General features: G+C 45.3%; 1 protein-coding gene across 4 annotated transcripts in view; it reads right to left on the reverse strand.

Annotated features, from left to right (window-relative positions):
• Window positions 1-23,530, reverse strand: part of Ankrd44 (ankyrin repeat domain 44) — a 239,073-nt gene that overhangs the window by 24,382 nt on the left and 191,161 nt on the right. For all 4 annotated transcript variants that reach the window (XM_087902417.1, XM_087902416.1, XM_087902418.1 and 1 more), the window contains exon 17: window positions 7,056-7,127. In XM_087902417.1, coding sequence (XP_087758543.1) covers window positions 7,056-7,127 — 72 coding nt within the window. The remainder of the gene's footprint in view (window positions 1-7,055; window positions 7,128-23,530) is intronic.

Here is a 23,530-nt window from a genome sequence, read left to right on the forward strand (position 1 = left end):
CCCTCTCTCTTGTCGCCGGCATTTTTCTCCACCACTGTACTGTTTCTCAGGTCACCACGTATTTAAAAAAGACCTCGCACAAAGGATTAATTTCCTTACTATAAAAAGAACTTTTGGAATCCAGGAAAAGTGTTCAAAGGACCTGAAAAAGCAACTCACAGAAGAAGAAGAAGGAGAAGAAGGAGAAGAAGGAGGAGGAGGAGGAGGAGGAGGAGGAGGAGAAAAAGAAGGAGAAAAAGAAGAAGAAGATGAAGAAGAAGAAGAAGAAGAAGAAGAAGAGAGAGAGAGGTAAAATGCCAATAGACATATAAAAATCTATGTAAATTTTTTATAGTGCTATCTTATGACCACCTGGACAGGACTGGAGATGTCCTACCCGATACCATTAACAGCGTGGGGAAAAGCAATCTTGCATTCTGACTCACGGGTAGGTCACTGTGACCTTTGTAGAGGGCGAGATGACAGTATCCAAAAGGGCTTTTCAGAAACTAAGGTGCAGGCAATATATTCAGCATGGCCTCATTTATATAAAAAGAGGATGTATGTGTGCTTATTTATATTCATGTGTACTGCTATGGTCACAAGAAAAATTCGGGATACCAAAGAGAGCAATAGTAGTGGTTATTTCTCGAACTAGTGGGTATTCAGTGTATGTACTTAATTTACCTTATCTTCCTAAAAAAAAATAACTTCAATAATTTTTGCCCTGAGTATGGAATAACAATAACAAAAAGTAAGTTGAAAGGAATCCATCAGAATTCAGAGTACTGGTAAATTAAAATTTTCTCATTTCATTATCTTTGCTAATAATTGTGATAATATGTACATATTAAAAGTGTATCCTATATGTAATATGTGATATAAATCAAGCCGGGCAGTGGTGGTACACACCTTTAATTCCAGAACTCAGGAGGCAGAGGCAGGTGGATCTTTTTTGAGTTCTTGGCCAGCCTGGTCTACAAGAGCTAGTTCCAGGACAGGCCCCAAAGCTACAAAGAAACCCTGTCTCGAAAAACCACACACAAAAAATCATATGGTACTGAATCCTTATTCATATCCCTGTCCCAACTTCTCCCTTGATTTCTAAGCCTACAGGTCCGACCTCCCCTTGGTATCTGCTCTTGAATGTCTAAGTGCTGAGTACTAAGTTCCTGGATTTCCTTCCCGGAATCTGCTTTGCCTGCAGCCTGGCCAATCAGCAAATTACAATCTGATTCTCAGGCGGCCCCCTGATTTCTCTGACTCTCATGACTGCAGCCTTGAACAAGTGCCTGGGACGGGAGTGCTGTGTGGTAGTAGACCGTGACAAAGAGCGCCCTCTGTGCCCTGCCCTGTTCCAAATGGGTCAGTACAGAGGACTGTGCTTCTTCACTAACTCAAGCAGAGACATGTTGGGGTTCTCAGGAATCACCTGAGAACCCCACGCCTCAGTTCAAGTCCACAGAGGGGCTGTGCAATCGGAGGCAGCCCTCGACGCCACTCATAGGACACCGACGCCATGTCCTGTGTGCTGTGTCCTGGAAATACAGGCTCTGTGTCAACTCTTACCATGCTGTTTGGCCAGAATTCTAGCAAAAGTGTCCCCCAGTCCCTATCCCTTGGTGATCTGTCATGGACATCAGTACCAGATGAAACCTTCCTATGGTCAGAGCAGAAGCCAGGCCACTCCTTGTGGCAAAGTCAGCCTAGAACTTCTCTTGATGCTAGCAAAATCCAAAACCTGCCATGACCAACCAGACCCGGGCTCTGGCCTCTCCCTGCAAGCATCCTTAGCATGTCCAGGCTGTGGGGTACCCATTCTGCCCTCTACAGTTACGTGCAAGAGTTTCCTCCTCTCTCCACGGCACCTGCCCTGACGGTCCTGGTACACCTACGCAAATGCCTTACCAGGGAAGTAAACCTCCCAGCGCATACAGAAAAGATCCTTCCACTCTTCAGCCCACTTCCTTGTCTTCGAAGCGCTTATTGCCACCAAATACTAACCCTGCATTTGTGGATTTGCTTTGATAATTGCAACGACTCACTGAGGACTTCCTACGCGCTGGGCACCATGCCAACTGCTTCCACACCTTATTTATGATCTGTAAATGCCCCCCTTTGAGACAGGATCTTGTTACCCAGCTTAGGCTGGCTTCAAAACCTGAATCCTTCTGCTCCAGCCTCTTCTGTGTGGGGATTGTCTCCAACACATATGTAGGCATAGGCCACCATATTTACTGTCACCATCCTTTTCCACAGAAAGGCCTGAGGTAGATGCCAAGCCAGGAACTGGGCATCTGAAGTCTAATAGGCACGTAGTTTTCCCTTGGGAATTCCATTTGATTGACTTGAAGGCTAAATACTTTTGTGTTTCTCTGTGATGGAATAGGGCTGAATAACAGATGTTGAATAAAACCCTAAATTCCTTCTATAGAAAGCTCCATGTAGGTTTAAAATATCTTGACCATCGCCGTGGAGCATGAAGGTACACTCTGGGGACAAAGCCCTAGACTCCTGGGCCTTTACAATATACTACAACCTCTCTAGAGACAGGAAAACAAGCTCCCTGTGTTGAGAGCTGTAACTGAGCAGGACAGAATGTCTGTCTTGTAACCTAAATTCTGAAGCAACCACTTGCTGGCTGCTTGGTGTGAGCTCGGCAACTTCTGTGGGACACGTCACCTCACGTCACCATCACCAATCATCTTACCAAGGAGCACCCAGAGGGGCAGAGTTACCTCGTTACACTAAGGGTATGCGGCTTGGGTGGAAAAAACTGGTTTCAGGTAAGGCAGACTGACCCAGGATCCCTTTGGAGAGTAAATATGGCAGTTCAATATGACAGTTAAGATGCATGGTCCTTGGCCTCTTATCCTGTGGAGTTTCCAACATCAACAGAGAAGACAAAATAGTAAAATACCTTCCACAAATCCTGCACCAACTTCAGCAGGTAAATCTCGTTACTAACTAGGCCATAGGTAGTTTCTAAGCCAACCGAGGAGCATTTAACCCTGTTTGTAGTAACAGGAACATCCACGCCAGGCTGTGAATCGGACTTTCAGACGTAATTCTCCTCGTGGATCTGGTGCTCATTTGAGAACTGACTTTACAAACCATGGCCTCCCACTTTAATGGTAAATGGTACTTCTTGATTCAGCTTACTGAATGATGCTGAAGAGAAACAGGCCCAGCAGACAGCAGTGGGTTCCGGATGGCACTTTCAAATCTAGCCCCTTCTCCATTATGATAAGAACAGTAACCATTTCAATTTCTGTTCTCTTCATTTAGCCGAGGAAACCCTACAGTGCATGGAGCTATACAGAGGACAATGGCCAGCACACTTGGGTTTAATAGAGAGGAGACGCACAGGAACGGAGATGCACACAGGCAGGAGGCAGTCGGCACTCCTACAGGTACTTAGGTCAGCCCCTGCGTCTTCTCCTTTGATCCTCACAGTGAAAAGGAAACAAAAATCCACTCATTGTTTTCAAGGTAAAGCGGCTCAGGCTAAGACACAATGATGGAGTCCTGCTAATCACAGCTCTCCAGTCCTAGCCTGGATGGTTCTGGGTACCAGGCCCTTGCAAATGATCAGATGGCTCAAAAGCCAGATTTACCTACAGGACGAATTCTCTTCCTCCCATTTGCTTGTAGCTTCTTCCCCCACCCCCAAATTTTTCTCATACACTATATTTTGAGGATGTTTTCTCGCCCCCCCCAACTCCTTCTAGGTCCTTCCCACCTCCCTACCCACACAACTTCAGTTTTTGTTCTCTCTCAAAAACAAACAAAAAAAATCAAAAATAAAACAAAAGATGAAAATAAAAGCCAATAAGAAAAAAAATGTTGAAACAAAAAGCCCACAACAGCAAAACCTCCTGGTGTACATTTTGTGCTGGCCATAAACCGCTGAGCATGGGGTTTATCCTGTCCAGGAGTGTGGTTGATGTACCCAGTGAGACCCCTCCCCCAATGGGGACAATGGATTTTCCCTTTGCCATCAGGTAAACCGTTGCAAACAGTTTCTTGGTGAGGGATGAATTTTACTCTGCTAAGCTGTTACTGGGAAGACCAGACTTTAAAATTACCTAAATTATTAATTTAAACTATTTTAAGAAACATCTCACTAGGCAATTTAAATGCTTTAATCATGACTCATTTAAAAGACAGAAACTGTGGGCAAAGGAGAAGAGGGGATTTGGGAGCCCCGCCCATTTCAGGAATACCGCAAGTCCGCCTGGGAATCTCAACAGCTGGGATCTCCCATTTCTATAACCTCATTTCTTACTTTAAATTTTCCAAGTGAAAGAATGGAGTAGGAGATTCTCTGGGCTGATAACCCTCGAGATTCGAATCATCCAGGCAGGAAATGGTATCTCAGAGCTGGTCATTTCTCTCTAGGGGTCAAGGTTTAGGGGCATCTGGTTCTGTTCCCCTGCTAGAATGCCTTCACCTAAGAACAACGTGCCTTGCCTTTTATCAAGGTAATTGCTCCAGCAAACCCTGGAGAGGGTGAGGGATATATTCATAGGTGTCTTGAAGTAAATATTTTTGAGGTGTCAGCTCGGAGAGGGAAGAATGAAATAGTTCTAGAACAGGCCCATTGGAATCATTCTGGTTGAAGTCACCCCCGCCCCCCCGCCCCTGCATTCCTGGCTTTGGTTTCTGTTCTTTGCTAAGTCTGTGATCTCTGACACAGAACTCTCGTTTATCGCCTCAAACCTGATCAAGCGGTCTCTGATAGTCAGAGCCGTCGCCACAGAGCAGGAGACCCCGTGAGATGTTGTAACGACCATCCCCTACTCCCTCTTCTCCCCATTCTCCTTTGCCACCCTGCCACCTCCTCGGTGACCACGCTGCTGTCCTGGGGACATGCCAAGCATTCTCCGATGCCAGGATTTCACACTTGAGCCCAGAACCTTCTGTCAGACAGCAGAGCGCCAAGGTCTCAGGCCCACTGTGAGGATGTGGCACTCTGTGCTCTGCGAAACAGCACCCGGCCTGCCACCTCGGTGCTCCAGACCCCCTCCCCATTCCATTCCATTTTCTCCCATGGCACGTATTACCATCTGACATGCTTTTGCTAGCCTACTCTCTCCCCAGCATGGAAAATTCCACAAGGCTAGAGGTTCGGTCCCTTCCCTGCAGTATCTCCCTCTAGAAAAGTGGTTGGCGCTATTCACAGCCAGTGTGTGCCACACGGAGGAGAGACTTGTGCTGATAAGGATGAAGCTGGCTGTTGACATACAAGTGCCACCAGGTGCTCTTCTGATTGTTTTATCCGGATCAGCTCGTGCCATTCCCACGGGGCTCTTGATGGGGCACTGATAATCCTTTCTTCTGCAGGATGGGGAAACTGAGACACAAACCATTGGGTACTTGACCAACGTCGCACAACTAACAAACCAACAAACTCAAAGGGGTCTTTCAAGCCTTATCTGATTGGCTCCCTTAAATTTACAGAGGGAGAAAACGTGTTCAGTTGAGTGAGCCAGGAGGAGGGCAGCATCTAGGATCGCCTCGCCGCTCCTCGTCTTCTCTGGCCCCCACCTTTCCTATCGGAGTGGAGACCCAGTGAGCTCAGCAAACGCGCCTTGCACGCCGGAAGCCCAAAGCAAATACTTTGTGGGGGACAAAATGAGACGACAGAACTTTTGGGAACCTGGAATTCTCTTCTCAGCAGCAATCGGGTCAGCGCCACGGTCACCGGGCAGGAGGACTCTGCTCTAGAAACCCACAGGGCCTCGCTAAAGCATCTGCGCATGCTCCGCTCTGGGGCCCTTGCTCAGGTTGAGCTGACAGCCGGCAGCGATTTTAAAGGACAGCCCGCTCTTAGAGTCAACCACTCTGATGCTTTGGGTGAACGCTCCCACCGCCTGCCCACCTTCTCCATCTCAGTCTACCTCCGGGAACAGAGAGGGAGGGTGCATTACACAGCATTCAAAACGTATGTGTGCGCGTGTAAAGGTTTCTGGATGTGTTAGTGGGTGTATCAGAGGCTCTGAGTGTGCTGGCCAAGTATGTGGAGATGCAGGCAGTGGAGAGCGGGCTTCTCATAGGGTGATTGGCCCTGGACACTCCCAGTCCTTGTGTCGTGGCCTCCTCTCACCTTGTAGGAATGCCCACCTGTATCAATTAACAAAACGTTCTCTCTAAACACAACAATAACACTGAAGAATTTACCAGTTAAAGGCAGACCTGGCCCTTTCCGATTCTCCTAGAATCCTGTCCCGTTGTATTTACAAACAAAGGTACATCTAAGTACCATCTCGGCCTCCATGATCAGACCATGGCTGAGTGACCACCAGTCAGCAGCACTGTAGCTAGGTGAGCTGGCTGTGGCTGGTGTGACTGACAGGCAGCGGGGCTCTTTCAAGTGACTGCCAATCGCTAAGGGTGAACCCAATGCCAACCGGGGCAGAATTACGGAAATGGTAGGACCTCCAGGGAGACTTTGGGGGTCAATGCTCTCCCCTTTGATGCCGGGAGGTTGGGAGGAAGCTTTGCTCCTGAGATCTCTGCTCCTCCCATATCTCCCCCAGCATGCAAAGCGGAGCCAGAAACCTCCTCTGAGGCCCAACAGCAAATCAGGAGGAAAGACATGGCTGCTGTTCTAAACCTGCTCCTTCTAGTCTCCCATAGTTTTGTTTAAAACCCTGCACAGATTTTAATCGTGACATTTGAAAATGTGACATTTGATTATTCATAGGTTTAACATTTGCATATTACTCTCCATAATCAGTGTTCTTCAGCTGAAATGCTTCCTTTGTAAAAAAAAAATGATTAATGTTGACAGTGATCATTTATTACACCTTTGGTGGTGCTGACTTTATGCAAGCTCCATCTTTTTATTTATCCCCATTCTACAGACGAGGACACTGAGGATAAGGCAGGTAACTGTGGGGAAGCCAGGCCTAGGTGAAGCCGTCCCTCTTGGTAGCCCTTGCTTTAAAGCCTCTGCTATTCTCATTAGCACTGATCACGGCCTTTCTGGGCAATGTCTCAAGAGCAGGCTAAGGTCTGGGGCTTGTTCTTTGTGAGACAAACAGGAAACGCAGCCCACGGCAGTCGCTTACCGCTAAGTGGAGTGGACTCTTGGGAGCAGCGCAATCTGATTCTTCAAAACCAGTGGTGGTTCTTTCCAAAAGCTGTGGAGACAATAAATAAATAGATACATAAAATAGATGTATATATGTATATATATATATAATAGATAGATGGATACATAGATAATAAATAGATAGATGGATAGATAGATAGATGGATAGATAGATAGATAGATAGATGGATGGATAGATAGATAGATGGCTGGCTAGACAGACAGACAGACAGAAAGGCAGATAGATAGTAGATAGGTAGATGGGTAGATGGATGGACAGATGGAAGGATAGATAGATAGATGGATAGACAGACAGAAAGGCAGATAGATAGTAGATAGGTAGATGGGTAGATGGATGGACGGATGGATAGAAAACAAACAAATAAATACAAGCAAGAGTCACTGATAAATTGTGGTTTCTGGTTACTAACATGGGCATAGGTGAGAAGGGAGGCTTCAGACATTAAGACATTTTACAGCGTATCAGTGGAGTTCAGAGATCAAGTACCACTGTCTCCAAGCGACCTGCCAAGCGAGTGTTTAGGTTTGCCATTTATTAGCTACGCAAAGGAGATGCCTGTGCATGAAAAGATGCTTCTTTGCCAATGCAGAAAAAACATCACATACAGTACACCCACTTCACGGACGGAATTCATATCAATGACAACCAGCGGTTAGTGCTTATTCCATTATCAAACACATTCGCTGAAAATACGGTTGGAAAAGACAAACGCGCCCCTCATTGTCATGAAGCTAGCAGTTTGGAAAAAAAGAAATCAAAAACAGACACATAAATATACACACAGAGAAGCATGTAAGCGACATGCATGGTCATGAAAATAAACATGGGGGTGGATTATGAGGCTGAGGGTTCACTTGAACCCGTGGTAAGGGAAAGCCTCTCCAAGGTGACATTTAGCATCTTAAATTCTGAAACTTGAGAGGTAACATTGTAACAAGAGAGTATTCAGAGAAGGGCCCATGAAATATGCAAAGTGGCAACCTGCTGAATTCCAAAAATCTTGGGGTGCCAGGGGAGCATGACAGGGGCAGGCATGTGCAGGGGCTGCTGTTGAACCCTTTTGCCCAGTCACCGTAGGAATTAATCCCCAACAAATAACCAGATGAGTGTAGCATGAGGCAGGCATGGAGAGATGCATTCGTGTAACAAACATTCAGCGAATGATTACTGTGTAGCTAGATGTTATACAGCAGACTAGATAAACGTTGACTTTCTCACAGAGGAAGATAGACAATTAAAAGTTACCGAGTCCTCATATAGTCAATACATACGGGACAAGATGTTATGATTAAGAGTCTTTGGTAGATTAAATAAATAACAAGTGTGGATATTAACAGTTCAAAACACGCCATTTTAAATTCATAGGCAATACATTATTGATAGCTACATTCAAAGTGTGAGATGTTTTGTGCTTGTTCCTCGTTAGTATGAGACTAGAACCTGGAACTTACACAACTTAGGATATTTTAAATAATGAGAATGACTTTAATTTTAGCTTCAAAGTACTGATTAAAAACCCATCTCTCTAACACGGCTGAAATCAAAGGCGGCTTCGGCCCGGTGAGGGCCCGTAAACATCCTGCTCATTGTTTTTGCGGCATTATCCCCTGCAAGACTTCCTGGAATTGACAGGGTCGACCAGCTCCAAGTCTGTCCTAGAATGAACCTGTAGCCAGAGGAACACAGAACCATTTCCCCCGCTTTTACAAACACGGCGCAAGAAGACAATCAATATGCTGTGTGAATACACACTGTTAGTTGCGCTCCCACAAAGTTTGTGTTGGAATAAGATTTTTTTTTTTCCGCACACATAGTTTGATCATTCTGCCAGCGTGCGATGCCTTATTTCATTTGCCCAAAAATATTTGCTGGAGGAGGCGCCAGCATTCAGTCTGTGCAGTGAGCAGCTGTGACGGCTGACCCGACAGAACGCAGGGCCCTATGGGAGCCCGAAGAAGTGGCTGATAAAGCAGTCAGGGAGGATAGCGTCTGGCCTGAGGCCTTGATGGTACGAGCAAGAACGGTCAAGGATGCAGATACAGCAGTTGAGAATAGAGAGTGTATAGGGAGTACGCGTGCGTGCGTACGTGTGTGCGTGCGTAGAACAGAGAACAAGCCTGGGTGTCAGGCCACGCCTTCATCTTGTCTGAGCCAGTCTGTTGCTTGCTGCCCATGTGCCTGGCGGGCTGGTGAGCTGGTGGGGATTCTCCTGACTCCAGTTCCTATCCTGCTCCTGGGATTACAGATGTGTGCCGCGGAGTCCCGGGGACCTAGCTAGCTTTCAGGAGATCCCAGAGACCTTCCAATATCAGCGTTGGTCTGACAAGCCAGGCCATGAGGACATCTGTGGGCGCCTGTCCACTCCGCAGAACCACAGATGCTCATCCCAGCCCCAAACCAATGGCTTCCCCAGGCCGCCACATCATGAGCAGCCGTGACTCTCAGGGTTCTGCGCACACGCCTTCATGGTCAGCAGAACGAGCTGTGTCGCTTGAGACGGTCACTCGCGATTGCTCGCAGACACTTGTGATTATGATTATGATTCTGGAAAGGCATGTATGTAATATACTTTCAGTTCTGTCTTCTCTCCTCCGCCTTCCCCCAATTCCACAAATAAAGAACTACTAACTCTCCTCACGTGTGCCAGTCAAGAGCTAAGCCACGTTAAGAGGCGATAACGCATGCTAAGGAGGGTGGCACTGGAGTCGTAGAATCGGTTTCCATTTCTTCCTGGGAGCTGATTTTGATGGCTCTGCTTATCTCCGCCCTCCAGCGTGTATCCAGTTCCTGTTGAATTCCTTGCCAATTAAAAGGCGCAAGAGCCTGTAGAATGTGTAACGAGAAGCTAATGAAAGCCACGGGGAAGGTAAAAGCCAAGGCGAGGATCAAACTGCGTGGTACTCAAAACTGTCCTGCTCCATAAGGGCGCAGTAAGTCCGCTTCAGAGCCTACATCCTAGGAAAGACATAAGCTTAAATCTATTCAGTACTGATGATATAAACTAAATTAGAGAACCATGGCTGAATCCTGGCCCTCTAATAACTGAAGATGGTTTATTCGTTTACATGTTGACCAAGAGCTTTTGGTATCATTGAAAAAAGACTGCCATAATATTTTATGGGGGGGGGGAATAAGTATAAGCACTGTATAGTCCATGTCATTGTAGATGTTTTAAAAATATGGAAAAAAATGCGAAGGAAATCCACCAAAAGGCTAACAATGTTGAGGACAGGGGCTCAATTACAGGCATGTTTATTTCCTGTTCCTACTTTCTCACACATTCGAAACTCCTACAAGGAATAAATATTCCTCTTATAATATATAATAAATAACAGACATTTCTATTTGGAACTTAGATGCATAAACTGGGTGATTTCTGAAGTTTCTTTAGCTATAGCTACATTATATCCAGTAAAAGCTCGGACAAAAGGGACGTCTAAGAGGAAAGGTTTGCTTTGGCCAGCGGTTGATGAAGGGATACTGTCCATCATGGTGGAGAAACATGGTAGCAAGAGCATGGGAATCCTGGTTACGTTGCATCAAGCAGTCAGGAAGCAGGGAGACAAAAGCTAGCATGCTATTGTCTTCTTTTTAAGAAACGTGGGACCCAGCCCATGAAATGGTACCCCCTGCACACAGAGAGGAGTTTCTCAAGCCAGCTAAACCTCTCTGGGCACTTCCTCACACACATGTAGAAGTGTGCCCCCTCCACAATTCCTTCTTCCGTAAAGCTGAGCAGGAATCCTAATGACCGGAGAGTACATTCTGCATTTCAGATTCATGAAGCATGCCAATTATCTACACCATGGACCACCGTCACAGTAAGTTCTAGAAACACCAGCCTGATACAAAGTGAGGGAGTGCCCGGGTTACTGCCATAAGCAAAAGCATCTTTAGGGAACCCATCAGACCCACTGAGGACATCCCCATGAACGGGAACTAATGCAAATCATGTTTATTTGCCTCTTAAATTCCGAGAGCATTTCAAAGATAAGGCCACATTTTTCTGTCAATAGTAAGTTCCATCTACTGTATTCTATCCCGTGGAGAAGACATGTGATGTTTTTAATCCTTTTTGTATTCTTTTTTTTTCTTTTTCCAATTGATAGATAACGATTTATTATCGATGATCGTTATCACTGGGTGGATTCCAACCCGCATTCCCTGGACACTAGGGCAGAGCATTAGACGTTCCTAGCCGCTAAGCCACGGCTCAAGCTGCTTTGTATTCTTGTGTTATATGCATGGTGGTGGTGGTGGTGGTGGTGTGTGTGTCTGTATGTGTGTGTATGTGTCTGTGTATGGGCAGAAGAGGGATAACAGAAGTCGGTGCTAATTAGCCAATATACACTGATAACAAGATTGTAGGATTCAAAGCCACAGAGGTTCCAGCCGCTATCAAGAAGCCGCTGATAGAATCCCCGCTGTTCAGAAGAACATGAGAGCTCTACCCCAGGGTTCCCCTTGCCCTAGGCATGCATTCACCACTGCCAAATGCCCCAGATGTCTAAACTTGTGCATAAGACGGTGAGGAAAATTCCAGATCTTTTCACAAGCATTGACGGGCCCATCCAGACATTCATTTGATAGCCTGCTGCTAATCAAAGGCTGATTCTCTGCAAAGTTACAAATTAACTCGGAGGTGTGTTTCCAGCAGAGATACAAATTACCTCGGACTGGTAGGAAAGAGAGTCCAGGGTTTTAGCTCCTGCTGTCCTTTGGGACATGAACCGGTCTGGTGTGTAGCCTAACAGCCCCTATTCTATTGCTTCATTAACTGCTCTGTTTCTCAAATGGTCCTTGGGTGAGTTTTACGTTGTATTCATTCTTTCAACTACCTAATTGGCAATAAGTCTCAGAGTGGTTATTTCATAAGTGGCTGGAGAGAAACTGGTCCAGTAGGAACCACCGGACAGAGAAAAATTTCCATCGACACAGTCTGAGTCCTTCCCTCGTGTCCTTTGTATTGCTACCAATCCTCCTTTCTTCCAGAGCAGAGCACCATTTATAAGACTCCCTCGATTCCTATTCCTTTCCATTCACTCTCCCACCCCCTCTTTATTACCAAAACTCCAAAATTAAAACCTGCCCTCATAGGTAAACGTTTGTAGTCTCCAAGGGGAAGATACAAACCCTGCCTCTGATCACCAACTTTCATACAATTGTATGATAGAAGACCACACATCCAGGAAGAGTCTGGATAATGCATGAACGTGACTAAGTTGTAGAACCAGGTCTCTGCTGGGAACTTTTCAGGCACCTGGGCCTTTGGGAGTTGTTGTTTTGGTCACTACTCTGTTGTTGTGAAAAGACCCCAGGACCAAGGAAACTCTTCTAACAGAAAGCATTTAACTGGGGCTGGCTTACAGTCTCAGAGGCTTAGTTCCATTAGCATCACAGCAGAGACTGTGGCAGCTGGCAGACAGGCATGGTGTTAGGAAAGCAGCAGAGAGAGCTACATCCTGGTCTGCCTGGGAGACAGCTTGGGTCTGGCATGGGCTTTTGACACTTCAAAGCCAACCCTTAGCGATACATTTCCTCCAACAAAGCCACACCGACTCGAAGGAAGCCACACCTCCTGATCCTTCTAATCCTTCTCAAGTAGTGACACTCCCTAGTGGGTAAGGATTCAAAAAAAATAAGCCTGGGGGGGCATTCTTATTCAAACCACCGTGACTGTACTCAGCTGCTGGCTAGAATGAAGTATCTTAAGTAGCGTCCCTGACATATAACACCACAGTGAACAGGGACCCTGGGATGCGCAGAGGGTCTCTCCACTAACAGGATGCAGACACCCATTCACCCATTTGGGCATGCCTTTGCCTCCTTTCCCATCTGTTGTTTTTCTTTTGTTTCTGCCTGTTAATTAGCTCTTTGTCAAGAAGCTGTGAAAGGGGGCATATTTAACTTAGCAAAGCGAATCGTAAGCCTTCTCGCCATTTTCACGCTACAGAACCTCACCATGTTGGCCAGAAGCTTCAGGGAGTGGTTGAAGGGAGGTCAAAGTACGGGCTGAAGCTAACTTTTTCGGACACACGTGGTCTTATCTTAGTACCTCGTCCCTATTCAGAAACGAAAACGGAACTACCATGCCGTGTGACCCTGCGTCGTTCAAGAGCCTATAGCAGCAATTGATACACTTGGGACCCTTCTCGTAATCAGCTATCAGAGGGATTTCACTGGGGTCTGGACAGGGCTGTTCCCAAAGGATCCTCTTTTAAAAAACTTAATATATTAGTTGTAAAAAAAAAAAAGTGAATTTAGATGGTTTGGCTAATTTTCAAAAATGTAGACTCTAACAGTATGCAGCTGAAAAACACCCCAAATTCCACAGGGGAAACAGGCTTCGCCACTGCCAGTCTGGCATGGTAGAGATGGGGTCACTGTCCCTGCTGCGGAGGAAGACCAGAGCTGTCACAGCTGCAGCCCAGCTTCCCCTCTGAGGATCCTCATCTTATCATGGGCTCTAGGTCCATGTATGGATTGGTTAGGCACAAACCAATGAATTGAAAGGAACTTTTTATTTATTTATTTGTCTGTCTGTCTGTCTGCTTTAAGACAGGGTCTCCTCTACATAGCCCCGACTAGTCTGGAACTCACTATGATTCTTCTGTCTCGGTCTTCTCAGTGTTGGGAATAAGGGTAAGCCACCATGCCTAGCTTTTACTTCCAATAACAAATTCATGAAGCAGACAGTTGGCAGTTAGATAAAAAAGGTCTATTTACAAAGCCCAGTGCCAAGGTTAGTTACTCTAAAACATGCCCAGTTTGAACCGGAAGTTTAAACAGAAGAAGGTATATCTTAAAAGGAAAAAGAATCATGATTTGTAATATATTTTCCTTCTTGGAATTTTAGTTGTCAAGTAATAAAACAGCAGCGGATATAAACGCGTACAAATGTAGGTCACCATTTAATCCCAGGACTTGGGAAGCAGGGGCAGGCAGATCTCTGAGTTCAAGGCCAGTACTGTCTGTGCAGGGAGTTACAGGCCAATCAAGCTACATACAGAGAGCCTATCTCAAGGAAAATCAGGAGCGGAGAGCTGGAGAGATGACTCGGAGATTAAGAGCTAAGAGCGCTGGATGCTTTCCCAGAGGGCGGGAGGTTCAAATCCCAGGTCCTATAAGGTAAGTAACAACTGTCTGTAATTCCCATTCCAGGGAACCAGCGCCCTCTGAGGCCTCTACAGGCACTGCATTCAGGGAAAATGGCCATACACAATGAATGAATGAATGAAAATAAATAAATACACAGAATTAAAAACAAAAGTACATCTTTAAAAACTTGGGAACCGTCTCTGTTATTATAAAAAGAAATTTTGTTTCACAGAATTTCTTTTTTTTTCTTTTTTCTTTCTTTTTTTTTCGGTTTTTCAAGACAGGGTTTCTCTGTAGCTTTGGAGCTTGTCCTAGAACTAGCTCTTGTAGACCAAGCTGATCTAGAACTCAAAGAGATCTGCCTGTCTCTGCCTCCCGAGTGCCGGGATTAAAGGCGTGCACCACCAACGCCCGGCAATATCAAATTACAGTGAAGTTTCCCGAGTGCTTGGCGTTCATCAACTGGGCGGCTGCCCGCTGCATATTCCAATCTTAAAGCCTGGTCGAGAAAGAACACTGTCCACAGGAGGGGCCTTCCACAGCGCAGCGGAGCGCAGACTGAACTCCAGCCTGGCTCTCAGAGGACAGAGTCGCGCATCAGCCTAGAACCGGCCACAGCCAGATTCCGCACCAAGGCATAGACGCCATAAAAAGGAAATCCCACGTCTATGCGACAAAAGTCAAGTGTGGCTTAATTTCAGCATTTACGCATGCTAAAGGGCTTTGAGAAGAGTTCCTAAGTTGGTGCTTACGGAGGGGACTGGGCTGGAAAGATGAACTCAAAGCGATTAACATTAAACATTAATGGTGGAGCTTATTAAAATTCCGAAAGGATCCACAGCTGCACACCTGGGGCCCTAACTTTATCCTCCCTCCCGCTCCTGCCCATCCTCTCTCTCTTTCACTTGTTCTTCTTTCCCGCTTCCTTGGCACTGGGGCCACAGGAAGGGAGCAGGCTGTGCGCACCGCCTTAGGATGCGTTCTCTGGGATGGTTCGGTCTTCAAGATCCTCTACTCGGCTGCAGTAGGGGGGTGCGGGGCCGTTCCACGGTCAGGCTCTAACCCGCGGAGTCGTCTCTAACAGGACCAGCCTTGACCCTGGAGACGTGAATCCTTCTCTACGTCAGACCCAGTCCACCCCAGAGCGTCTCGTTTCTTTTCCCCCTCGTTCACAGCCCTCTCCTTGCGCCCTCTGTGTTGCTCTGCCTGGTGTGCCTGTTTAAGTTCAGATTTGGGAGTTTGCGCTCCTCAACACCCTCAGTCACTTAATTGGGCTCCATTGTCCTCAAAACTACATTTTTACACCTTTACAAACATGTTTTTTCATTGGGCCTTTTTTTTTGACAATTTTACTCATTTTTGGAAGATGTGGGGCTGAGCAAAAAATCCAGAGCCTTCTCCACCCTAGGCAAGCCCTTCCGCAGAGCTACAAGCCCACCAGATCCTTCACTGGCCTGTGACACCTAACAGCCTGAGAAATCAATTAGTATTTTAACAGATACCTACTAAAGCAATAGCTCATAAACATGGGCAGACAATAATTACTTCAATTTTATTCTGTCTTTAGTATACAGTAAATATTTTTGCATGTGTTAGATGTTCCTTTTCAATGTTCTTTTAGTGACTAGTAAACTCTCAGTAAGTCGGTGCAACATTGTATCAGTAGCGACCTTTGTCCCTCAGTGCTGAGTCTTCTCCCAGAGCTGTTCCTGTCGCTATGCAAGTTTATACAGCTGGATCTATATGAATATTCATTTGCTCTCCTGATGATAAACTGCGAGAAGCCGAACATCAATCAAGGCTTTTCATTTATAATTGGCAAAGAGATTTTCGAGTTGTGTTCGAAGTTTAGCACAGGCTTAGGGTGTGGTGCCTGCAGCTCCATTTGCTGAGTCTCGGTCCATCATCTCTACGCTACTCACTCAGCCTCCAAGATTATGTCTCTGAGTCTCATCAAAGCAGCCACTCTCCAAGGAAGCTGGTATTGAAACTCAAAGGGAAAGGAAACTCCTCTTTGGAAAGAGCTCTGAGGCTCTTCCCAGCTCTTCTTTCATGCTGGGATGGAATGCTACCCACGTCTCCTCACTCTCTTCCAGTAACAAACACGCCTTCAAAGACTGATCTTATTTCTATACCGCTTTTCCAATTTTAACGGTGCCCACTCTTAAACTATGAGTTGAGTCACATTGAAGCTATAATAAAACCTCATCTTTCCCACTAAATTAACAAAAGTCAATTTCAGCTTGTGAGAAAGAAAAGAATACACACACACACACACACACACACACACACACACACACACACATATACATACATACAGCCTTGGGACTCAGGAGATGGTTCAGTTAATAAAGTACCTGCTTTGTGAGCACGAACCTGCATTCACTCTCCAAAACCCATGTGAAAAACTCTAGGCTGGTACTGTGAGCTTGTTATCTCCATGATGGGGACATGGAGGGGGACAGGAGCGTCCCTCGGGCTCAGCTGCTGGCTAGCCTAGACTATCCAGTGAACTCCAGTCCAGTGATATCCGGTCTCCAAACAGGTGGGCAGCACCTGGGGAAAGAGCACCAAGGCTGTCCTCTGACCTCTATGTGCACACAAAACACACGCAGCATGTGCACCCATATACACACACGTGCACACACAGAAACATTAGCCTTTAATTTTCTCTCAAAGCTATCTCTTAATAAGTAACTCCGTGAGGCTATTAAAATTTCTTGACACATAAAGTTATTAGAATTGCTATTCTAAAATTGCCACCAAAGGCAATGTTTCATAAATATTACTGGATACAAGGCACCGCAGTATCTACCTGCCAGGATTTTAGAACTGTGCCCAACAGCTCTCAGAATACAGGCAGATTGGGCCAAGAATTACTGGCTCAGGAGTGAAACGGTTTTACCAAGAGCCACGTTATAAATTAATGGAGATAGGATTTCTCCTGGAACAGGATACTGCAGGGGTTTTAATGACAGAGCTCCTGAGCATTGCCCTTTATTGAAGGACTGGCTGCCTTTTCTACAGAGTCCCTGATACTGGGGCAGGAGGGATCTAAGGACCTGGTGACTTCTCTATAGCAAATGTTCCGTGGCAAAAATAACTGTTTTAAGAGGGGCAGCAACCATGAAAGCGAAAGATAATCCTACACGCCCACAGATTCTTTGTGGAAACCTTATTTTTGCTGGTCTTTAAATGTAAAGCAATTATCATGTGAGCGTGCGTGTGTAGGTATACAAGTGTGCGTGCAGACACGCTTGCCTACTGGTGGTGCTGCTCCCCTCTGTGCCAGCTCACTTGGGAGTGCCAAGTGGAACCCAGGGATTGAACTCAGGTCATCTGTCTTGACAGCGAGTGCCTTCACCCGCCAAACCATCTCCCTTCCTGCTAGTCTTTCACGAACTTCAGTTATGACCATTACTTTTAGCTCTATAAATAAATATTTACATGGATTTCTTGAAAATTATAAAAAGTATTTAATTTTATATTGTTTTTCTGCATCGATGTTTTCAGACGTCCAATTGTTTTGTTTCTTTTTAGTCCTTTCCTTTCCCTCCCTACATAACTAGACACCAAGAGACCGAAAGCTGCACTGTTGAGCAAGCAGAAGCTCAACTTTCCTGCATCTCACCCTGAAGAACTTGAGCACAGAAGTGATTTTTTAAAATGAAATATATAAAAATAACCCTGGGTCATCTTTTCTATCTTAACACTTGCAGGCGGGCCTTCCCACCTGTGGGCTCTGCAAACTCCACAAACTCAATGAACAGCCGGCTGGAAATGACAAGAAGACCCGCAGTGCGCACACATCTTGGTTGGGATCCCTGAGCAGGGTGACGTAACTATCTGTGAAGCACTTACATCATATCAGGTATTATCAATACTCCAGAGAGGACATGCAGGTCACACGCACACATAGAGGGCGATTTTATAGAGACTTGCACATCTCTTGCTTTCTAGATGTGTTCCTGGGACCATCTACCACGGATACTAAGAGATCGCCCACCTTTCCTTCCCACCTACACTGAGGCTCCCTGATCAGGATACCTGACGCCAACGCCAAAGCTTCCTACTTTTCCCATGCTCTAAATTCACCGTATCTTTTGCGGCGATAAAACGCCCTCCCACGTTAATTACTTTAATTAGATTATACTGCAGGTTCTTTCTGCTGGTTAGATGCAGAGTTTTTTTTTTTTTTTGGAAAGATCTTACCTACAGATAACAGTGTTTATCCTTGAACTCTATCATCTATCAGACGCAGAGCTGAGCCACCAGGATGAACACTTTTCCATGGGGAAAGGCCCCTGTGCCTCCTGGGCTTGCCCATCTCAAAGCCATAAGCCTCTCTCACATCCAGCAGACGGGGGTATCAGCCTGGTTAAATCAGGAAGTATTCCATCAACTGTTCTCCACACGAGCCTTCTGAATTATTTGTTGGAGAGATGAATGAATAGCTCAAATTGAGTTTCCAACTACATATTGTCCCTAGAGATCTGCTTGTTTTACTGTTACTTCTGCCTTGTGGATATTGTTCTCCAGAATGAAGATTCTCAAACAGGGAAGTCCTCCCTACTCTCCCACCCTGCCCCATCCCCATCCCCTGCCCCCCAGGAACCTCTGGCATGTCTTGCAATATTTTTGACTGTAGGAAGTTGAAGGATAGGGTTGTTATTGATGTCCAGCAAGCAGAGGTCCCGGGGATTTGATAAGCACCCTGGGATGTAGAAGGCAGCACCCACAACACACTAGGCCTCATGAGTTTTCCCTTTCAAGATAGCAAGAGCACAAAGGCTGGGCAGCCCTCCGTGAGGGACGTGAAGTAAAAGTAGACCTTACGGCAGCGGCGTGTTCCCTTGGGCCTTTCAGAGAAGATTACCACCCACAGAAAAGCAATCTGCGTCAGGGTTCCGTCTCAGGCAAACTGCCTGTTGGAAGCCCTGTGATGGAAGTGTCCCAATGTATCCTCATGAAGGAATTTCCTAAGTCTGGACTCACTGGTAGACGGAATCGTTTCCAACGAAAGCATCACCAACAGGATGGGAGACACCTATCCTTCACATTTGGCTTGTCTGCTAGGGAATTCGGATGGCATGAAGACAGACAACAGAAGCTAACCAGACCATACCGGTGACTTCAGGTTCAGCATTTTTGATTGCCTCGAAGGCTCCTCTACCCTGGGGAACGTGTTTGGCCGAGGGGTGGAGGGAAGTAATAAACATCCCCCCCCCCCCCCCCCCCCCCCCCCCCCCCCCCGCTGTTGTGACACCTGAGGACACCTGCAGTCTTTTCACATTTTAGTCATCTCCACCCCTCATTACAGATGCTGGCTGTCTGGCAGATGCTCAGAGGGACAGCTTCATCAGCCCTGTGCATCTCATTACTTATCTCAGAGAAAATCAGGCAGGCTTCCAAGGCTGCGGAAGACTCGGGCTCCATCGGGGGATATTAATTACGAGCAGGCTTAAGAAGCATTCATTTGTTTTGGTAACCGTGCCAGGGTGCATCCGGGTCTGCCAAACAGGATGAGGATGGGAGACCAGGGAGAGGTGAGTTTCTTGGACCGGTTGGTAAAGCGGAGAATTAAAACCAGATGGTCCCGCGTTGTCTCTTTTAGCCAAGTTCCGAACAAAATATTTCTTCGGCTGAAGTTTAAATTAAATGGATGCCTCACTCTCTCACTTTTAATCATCTAAACTAGTCCCTTAAAAGAAATGAGTTCTTGTTTTGCTTTGAGATAATTAATGTGGATTTTAACACGCCACCCACACATGTGTACATACACAGAGGGAAGAACACAAACCAAAATATAGAAGCTCTCTCTCTCTCTGGGTGGGAAAACCACAGACTTCAATATCATATATATTTTTTATTTGAAGTCTTCCAAAATTCCATAGCTAGGCACATGATATTTTTATAGTGAGAAAACAGTCTGCAACAGGGCAGTTATTTATAGCCCACATATTCTAGTTCATTTTCTACTTATAATCCTGCCTCGCCTCTATGGCTACCTTCTAAGTATTAGGATGGCGGTGTACGCCGAAAACAGACAAATAACCGCAGACATGAATAAACTCTAAATCTTAGCTAGTACTGTATACTTAGCTAAACGACGCAGTACTGCAGAAGAGGCTAACACATTGCTCAAGAACCCAGCGGTCTGTTTCCCACCAAAGAGTACATGTCATCATGAGCACAGTTAAAGGGAAGGACAACAGACCCCAGGAAGAGGATAGATTCCAGGTCACACGTAGGACCCTGGAAACACAAGCTCAAACCTGGAAAAGGACCCGGCACAGAGTTGTGTTTAAGTTCAATGTCTAATTTATATACAAGTACATTCAGTTGTAGCAGACGTTGGCTTAGGCGAAGTACAACTATTGCTCTTAAAATATGAAATAACATACACACGTCATGCCTAAATCTCATGGTCGTGGAAAAATGGAAGGGTCTTGCTACGGTACTAGCAAATCTCCAGTGACTGAGCACAACATAGATCAAGGATTGGACAGCACCATGGTCAGGAAAGAAACTTAGCAACAATTCAGGTTCAGACACTAATAAACAGCCAGGTTCTTCAAAAATGGCAATCCAGTGACTCTCTGATTGAAGCAATACTCGTAGGAGCACTTCAGTATATATGCTACGAAGGCCAATGCTTGGAGAATAAGGGAAGAGAGAGTTCAAAGCCACACTAACTTAAGGAAAAGAGGCAATCATTTGGATCAATAACTCCCCATCAGCTCTGGTCTTACACTGGCCTTGGGTTGTTCAAGTAACCCTCAAAGACCAAGAGTCATGTCATATTCTTTCAGGCCCTTTTCCCTCTATTGAATTTCTAACCAATAGACCTATAAGGTAACAAAACTGTGTTGCGATCTGTGAAATGTGTGGTCATTTATGATGGAAGGAGTGGAACGCTAACACATCTAGTTTGTCTTAAACTAGACTGTACATCTAGCTTGTCCTCCCTGTCTTGATAACTCTGAAGGTCGATGACCTTTTCCTATGTGACTAAATCCATGGACATCCTTCCATGCAGTCCCTCCTGCCTATGTTTCAATCCAATGTCCATATTTTTGCTAGGCTAGTTTTTAGATTTTCTTTAAATATTCTGCAAGAATTCTTGGCACACAGCTTTCCAAACGTAGTCTCTGAATGGTGTCTTTTAAACAGCAAAACCTTCAACATTAATATAGTTCGATAATTTGTATCTTATTTTAGGAATCTGTCCCTCTGAGACATGAGGATACTCCTTGTGTATTCTTCTAACTCCTGTCTTGTTGCGTCTTTCCAGCAAGGACCAGCAATCCTACTTGAATTGAGTTTTGTGTTTGGTAAAAGCATATTTATTTCTCCCAAAAAAATTTAATAAAAGGGTACCTTTCTCTCTTGCTGACCTTTTATGCCATATATATCATTAATGGGGGCATAACGTGCAGACTTAGTCTTCAATTTCTGATCCTTCAGTTTATCTACTTTGTATAAAACTAGATTATTTTCAGTTTTGTAACTCTTGCAACAGGTCTTTGATATCTAAAGCAAAGCCTCTAGGTTTTTTCTTTTTCTAGACTGTCTTACATATCTTTTGCCTTCTGCATTTCCATATAAAATTAAAAACTGACTTTCAATTCACATATGTGTGAAGAACCCTACTGAGCTTTGGGTGAATCTATAATCAGGTTGAAGTGGTTCACTATCTCTGTAACCTACAGATATAAAATCTTTCTGCACTTATCGAATCAGTTTTTTTGCCCATAATGTGTTATGGTTTCATCATAGCAATTTCATGACTGACATATTTTTAAAATCTCAATACCCACTTGATAATTTGGGGGGGGGGGTAAAGAATAACTAGATTTTAAACTGTCAGCCTTGTATGTGGAAAGGTTTTTATGTTTTCTTCACTTTTTCAATAACTTTATTGTTTTCACAGAAGGAGTATTCTGTGTATTTCAGATGCTACCACAAATGCCACTATATTTGTAAATGGCAGCCTTTCCATGGTTATCTCTCTGTTTCTGTTGCTTAAGGAGGTATAAAGAGGAATAAGAGGTATCTTGGCTTGGTTCCTATTGGCCTTACGCCCCCATCATTCCTTGAATCAAGTTCTTTGCAGGAAATAAAATGGGACGACCCACTATATGAACATCGTGACCCCCACCTTATCGTCTGTAACTTAATTACATCTGCCGTTTCTTCTGTCCTCGTTGGGAAGCTTTTCTAGCGTTCATACCTCCCCTTCTTTCTGCTTCTTCTTTCTCCTATGGCTGGGGATTGAGCCTAGGGCTTGATGTGTGCATGGCCAGGGCCCTACCAGTGATCTACAGCCTTGGTGTATGTGTGGTGAATGTGCAAGTTTATCTGCATGTGTCCGAGAGCATGCTTGTGCAGATGCGCATGCCCAGAGAGATCAGAAGTTGACATCCAATGGTCTTCCTTGATCGCTCATCAAATTCTTTACTCGTGAAATAATGGCTTGATGTCTCATAAGTGTTGTCTGTGAATGTTCTTTGTGTCATGCTAAAGCAATCTTTTGTGCCTCCCCCCCCCACTTGGACTGGGGTATGTAAACATGTGGAAGATGAATGCACGGAGCGGGGACCCCAGTATTCAGTATTCACTGAACCCTCTCAGTTCTATCCAATGTCTCTGTATTTCTTTTGTATCTCTGTCTTTGCTGCCCGACATTTCTAACCCACATCCCCAGACCCTGGAACGTGTGAGCCCTTTGTGGCTGGACCCCTGCTTATACCACCCCCGAAATGTGGCTTATGACAACTTTTAACCAAAGATCTGTCGCTGACAATCTTTATCGGATGAATGAAGCTTCTTTGTATCCAATTCGCTAAGTTTTTATGTCATATACAGACAGCAGCCTCTACTAATGCTAAGCAATTTAGCTGATGCTTTTCCTGCCTTTTCTCTTAATATGGAAAGTTACCTTGCTTGATTTTTTTAATGCTACACTCGATTACCTTCCTAGAACACCTGAACTTAGCTGTGACGTATTATCTTTTCAATACACCGTTGCACTTAATTTGCTGACAGTTCGTTGAGGACTGTCAATACTTTTGGTGGAAGTTTTCATCCTGCCCCCTACTTTGTATGGAGATATTCTTTTTAAAGCTAAGCTTCTGTGAACCAAAGAGATGACTCAGTTGCTAAGACTATGAACTATCCTTCCAGACAACGGGAGTTCAATCCTAGGACCCATGTCAGGTGACTCCTGCAATTCCAGCCCTGGGGGATCCGACATCCCCCTTTGGCCTCATGGGCAGTGAGCTCATGTACACATACTCACACCTAGATATACATACATACACGCAATTGAA

This window comes from Myodes glareolus, chromosome 27 (genome assembly GCF_982192425.1).
Source record: "Myodes glareolus chromosome 27, mMyoGla1.1, whole genome shotgun sequence".
Lineage (NCBI taxonomy): Eukaryota > Metazoa > Chordata > Mammalia > Rodentia > Cricetidae > Myodes > Myodes glareolus.